Consider the following 5,294-nt stretch of genomic DNA (forward strand, 5'->3'; position numbering starts at 1 on the left):
GTACTAAACCACTAACTTTACCTACTTTTAAATATATAATACGTTATTTGATATTTATTCTATAATTTTTTATTGCGTTTTCTAACTTCTTTTACTAACCTCATGACAAAAGTAATATTTTATACATTCTGTACTTCTTTGAAAATATTTCATAGGACAATAAACAATTATGATTTTAAATCCTTATAGCAGAATAATATCTCAGTTCTTTTTACAACCCAAAATACTTAAAGCTAAGCTAGGGTGCCAACGACGGGCCGCTCGTGGTCTACTCAAAACTAGATGGATAAAAAAGCTTGTGGCCACCATGAGTCGAGTTGAGTTTAAAGTGACCTCAAACCCGAATTCAAGCCTAAACTAAAACATGTTTAATAAATGATCTGAGTCTTGCTTTAGATACTTGGTTAAAAATTTGAATTGTCATTTTATTTACATAAACTTTTTAGCCTCTTACGTATAACAAATATATTACATAATTCGTATTATTACGATATGTATATATTTTAAGTAGCATGTTAGCTACCGTACAAAAATAAGTCTTCATCTCATACTTAATTACTAAAATGTCATCACATTAACTTTTAACGCTTTTTTACACTACATAGAATAGGAACCAAGGGTATTGTTTCTTTTTTTCTTTTTCTTTTATTACCTTGCAGTAACTTTTTTTATTTTTTGTGGTTTACATTTTTAGCCCTTTAGATTTCTATGTTTTATTTTTGCCTCTACAAGTTTTGTCTTTTTTGTCTTTAATTTAACGTTTCTTGCTATAAATTCGAGTTTGTCTACGTTTTACGCCAACTCACGACATAAGTTCGCCTTGTCTTTGTCTATGATTGATGTCATGTTGTGGTATAAATTCGTGTTTTTGTTTTAAAATTGTCTCAGTTTTGATCGTTGTTTGCTTACTATCTAACACGATGTACGACCTACACCCCGCAACACGGGGGTTTTTACAGTAGTTATATATAATTATGATAAATAAATAATATATATTAAAATAAAAAATATATAGTAATGTATTTAAACAAAATGTAACCGAGGTTTGTCTCGGTCGAGCTTTTTGTAAGCCGAACTTGAATATAAAGGTCGAACTCTGTTAATCTTATTGAGCTAAGAGCATTTACATCCTATCCACCATTTTCATTTCTATAATTACATTAAAAATTATTATCTTTGTCTCTCTTTTTCAATTAAATAATATTTTTTATACATTTATCATTAACTTTTCTCTTTTTCTGCACTCACAACCACTTTTTAAAAATATTAAAAATTTATAGAGGTGAACAATGTTTATTCATATTTACAGATAAACGGTAACATTTTTTTCTCTTTTTTAATCACAATCCCTCATAACCATTATCTATAATATGGAGGAACCTCTCACAAAATTTAGTGGACATAATTTGAATATTCTAAGCTTCACTTTAACTCGACTTAACTTGCGCTCCTACCACATAATCACTTAAACTGAATTATTTTGAATTGCTAAATTCTTAGAAGAAAACTAGAATTTAAAAATTAGTCAATTCACAATGATTAAATGATCGAATTAAAATTTGGATTACTAATTTTATTTACTAGAATATAAATATTTCAAATATAAGAAACTATTTATTAAGTTATTGTATTAAATTAAAACTTGTATTATTTTGAACTGAAATTAAAAATATTATAACCGTTGTTATACTGTATTATTAGAACATCTTCTCAGACCCCATATTTATAGAGGGTGTCTCTCTGTGTGGTAAGTCATACTCCAAACCACTCTGTATTTACTCCACTCACAACCATGTCTGTAAGTATCTCCATTATCTATTACACAATAATACATATGCAAATTATGTGCGTATAACACAAAATATGATATTAAGAAAATAATATAACTTGATAATGTTGGGTGGTTGCAGGTGGTGGAATTGAGAGTTCCAAACTTGGATTGCCATGGCTGTGCTTCTAAGCTTAAAAAAGCTCTTTTCAAACTCAAAGGTAAGCTCTTCTTCTTCCCATTGATTTGTTTTTTCGATTTTTAGCTTGCAAATTTTAAATTTTTTGTTACAGAACATGTGTCTTTTTATTTGACATTGTGTTTTTTTTTTTCGTTATTGTGTCTTTTTTGCGATTTGTTGTCTTTTTTCTTTGTCATTGTGTTATATTATGCTCGGCATTGTGTTACATTTTGTGATTCATTGTTTATTTGTATTGTTCCTAAATTTAGAAGAGTGCATGTAGGGTAACTCAACCATTTCTTTGAACGATGTACAGTTAGGATGTCGCTAACCAGTTTAGTAGTTAATATATTAGTATCACCAAGTTAATATTAAAATACTCACTTCCTTAATTTGAACTCAGAAACTCTGAGAGAAACAAAGCTAGAAACAAAGCTGAAACATATTTACTTGAGTTGACTACTATTTTCGTGCATGTGGTTTGGTGGAAAATATCACTTCAATCAAAAAAAAAAATTGGGTCAGTTCCGTCCTCAACAATTTTGAAACGTGCCACTTCAGTCCAAAAAGATAACGCCTTGCGCCAGTTTCGTTCTCAATGTTTTTAACGGGCATTATCTTTTTTGGCTGAAATGGCACGTTTTAAAAATGTTGAGGACGAAATTGGCGTAATTTTTTTTTCTAGACTGAAGTGGCATAGACAAAAATGGTAGTTAACTCTATTTACTTATAAAACATGTTGCCAATGAGCTCTAGCTCAAGTGGTAGGAGTATTTGAGTTCTTCTTTAAAGACTCAAATTCAATTCCTATTTTGTGCAAAAAAGAGTGAGGCATTGGTGGGCAGTGATAGGAGACCCAGGGAAACCTGAGTTCGATCCTTGAGCCAAACGGGTTTTACCGGTAATTTACCGTCGTGCCTACGGGCTGGTAGGTTACTGGGTTTTCCCCGGAATTGGTGGTGGATTACTCGGGTTACTCTCGGAGTACTCCGTTTGTCCAGTGGGTGCCCTAAAAGTGCTCGGAATTGATTTGTTGGCCGTTAAAATAAAAAAAAATAAAAAAAAAAACATGTCTGTTGGGCTATTGCCTATGGGAGCTTGCGCTTAGACCGGTCCAAGTCCAATACCATTTTCTGCATTTGACCACCAGAAAAGTGTTGACGAGTCTATTTATTACATTTACTCTGCATGTAAGAAAAATGCAGACATACCCATAAAGAAATCAGTTACTTTATCATTAATGGAAGTAGCTCGATTCTTCAATATGTATATTATGAATGGGTTATTTTATTTACACAAGTTTTTGTGATTTGCATAAAGTGGTGTGACGTTAATAAGTATATATTTGTGTTTTTCTCTTATAACTTCTAATATATAAAATTTTATTAAAAAATGAATATGGTTTTACGATGTGTTTATTTTTACCTACGTTTATGTAAATTTTATTAAAAAAAAAACAGAATACAAAATTTTATAACGACCTATAAAACGTTAATTTGATACGGCTCCGTTTTTTTTATAAAATACGTAAAAAAAAGCATATAAAAATAACCACATCGCAAAACACATATTCGTTTTTTTTAATAAAACATTATATATGGGAAATTATAAAAGAAAAACACAAATATGTACTAATTATGTCACATCACTTTCTGCAAATAGTAAAAAGTTCGGTGTAAATAGTAGCACCCTAATGAATTCCGTTAAGAAAATATATAATGTTTATGTTACTAAAAGAAAGTTGTTTCATACACTATTAACCGTTTTAAGCTTAGTAAGACTAAGACTAGTAGTACATATATTTTTATTCATTTTGTCTTATATAATAATATGCTAGATATTTTTAAAAATGATGGTTTCAATCTTGTAAAGGAGTGGAAGAAGTTGAAATCGAAATGGAGATGCAAAAAATAGTGGTGAGAGGTTACGCTTTGGACGAAAGAAAAGTGATCAAAGCGATAAAGCGGACAGGCAAAGCCGTCGAGCCATGGCCTTACCCAAGTCACGCACATTTTGCTTCGTTTTACAAGTATCCGACTCATATTGCTAACCAATACTATCATGATCTGACATCGCGAAAGGATTTGTCAGAACATAATCTCCATGCTTTCTTCCACACCCCCTCGGTTTACTCCGTCGCGATTGCATCAGATGAAGCCGCTGCCTCGCTCTTTAGTGATGATAACCCTCATGCTTGTACAATCATGTGATTTGTAATTCAAAATATTTGGAGATCATCACTTTTTATCGTTTGTTTATTGATATATTTTCAGTAATTTATAAATTACGGACCTGTAATTTGTAAACATGAACTCGAATTAGTTGTATTGTTTGTGAATTATTTTAACGAATCTTGTATTCATGGTCAAAAACAATGTAATGTATAATATCTAAAAGACTAAAAGATGAATACATGTGCATGTCGACCTTTGTCATGTTACACAATTTTTTAAAGTCAAGTAAATTTATTCGTGTTACACAATTTTTAAAGTCAATTAAATTTTATTAATTTTAAATATATTTATTAAAATTTATATTATTAAATCGAGAATGTATTTTCTTTAGATTGTTTACAGTATTATATATTAGGGATGTTTTTTATATGAGTCCGAATACCAAACCCAGCCCGAATTAACCCGCACCTAATTAACATAGAACCCAAAACATAGAACCTAAAGAGCCCGAATCCATTAGGGGGGTGTTTGGCCTAGCTTTTTTATCTAAGCTTATAGCTTTTTTAGCTTATTTTTACAAAATAAGCACTAATAGGTGTTTGGTTTAGCTTTTTAAGCTTATGCTTATTAGCTTATATAAGCTAATTTTAAGAATCTTATAGGAACATGGTTTTTTAGTTTATTTGAATAAGCTTATTTGAAGAAGATGGTTTTTTACTCATTACACACAATGATATTATACCCCTTCCCATAATACAAAATAACTTAACAAACAACTAAAGATTAATTATTAATTATCAACTTGTAGAATATAAGCTAATCTAAACACTTAAAAATAGCTTATCAAATGAAAGAAAATAAGCATAAGCTACTTTAAAATATAAGCATAAGCCAAAAAAATAAAAGCTAGGCCAAACACCCCCTAAGATGGAACCCAAAACCCAAAAGAAGTATCCGACTCAATAACTGGGTTAAAAAAAGTTATTTGGCTAACCTGAATTTAAATTTAAAATATATATATATATATATATATATATATAGGGAGGAGCTCATGCGAGAACCACCCTTATTGTGAGAACCTTGAGAACCAATGTGAACACAACCTAAAATAGCTAAAAAACCTAAAAAAACCCTAAAAAAACCTAACCCCCAACCCCCCCCCCCCCAAAAA

General features: G+C 30.5%; 1 protein-coding gene across 1 annotated transcript; it reads left to right on the forward strand.

The window, feature by feature from the left end:
* Positions 1–1,748: 1,748 nt before the first annotated feature.
* On the forward strand, positions 1,749–4,356 carry LOC110874536 (heavy metal-associated isoprenylated plant protein 31). The gene is made up of 3 exons (XM_022123130.2): positions 1,749–1,798; positions 1,911–1,989; positions 3,822–4,356. Exons 1-3 carry the CDS (start codon positions 1,793–1,795, stop codon positions 4,157–4,159), a joined length of 423 nt encoding a protein of 140 aa, XP_021978822.1. The 5' UTR covers positions 1,749–1,792; the 3' UTR covers positions 4,160–4,356.
* Positions 4,357–5,294: the final 938 nt, after the last annotated feature.

This window comes from Helianthus annuus, chromosome 9 (genome assembly GCF_002127325.2).
Source record: "Helianthus annuus cultivar XRQ/B chromosome 9, HanXRQr2.0-SUNRISE, whole genome shotgun sequence".
Taxonomy (NCBI): domain Eukaryota; kingdom Viridiplantae; phylum Streptophyta; class Magnoliopsida; order Asterales; family Asteraceae; genus Helianthus; species Helianthus annuus.

What these genes read in the sequence shown, in the direction of transcription:
- LOC110874536 (XM_022123130.2), top strand. An exon ending in AGCTCTTTTCAAACTCAAAG is followed by an intron (nt 1,990 to 3,821) that starts GTAAGCTCTTCT and finishes AATCTTGTAAAG; the next exon opens with GAGTGGAAGAAGTTGAAATC.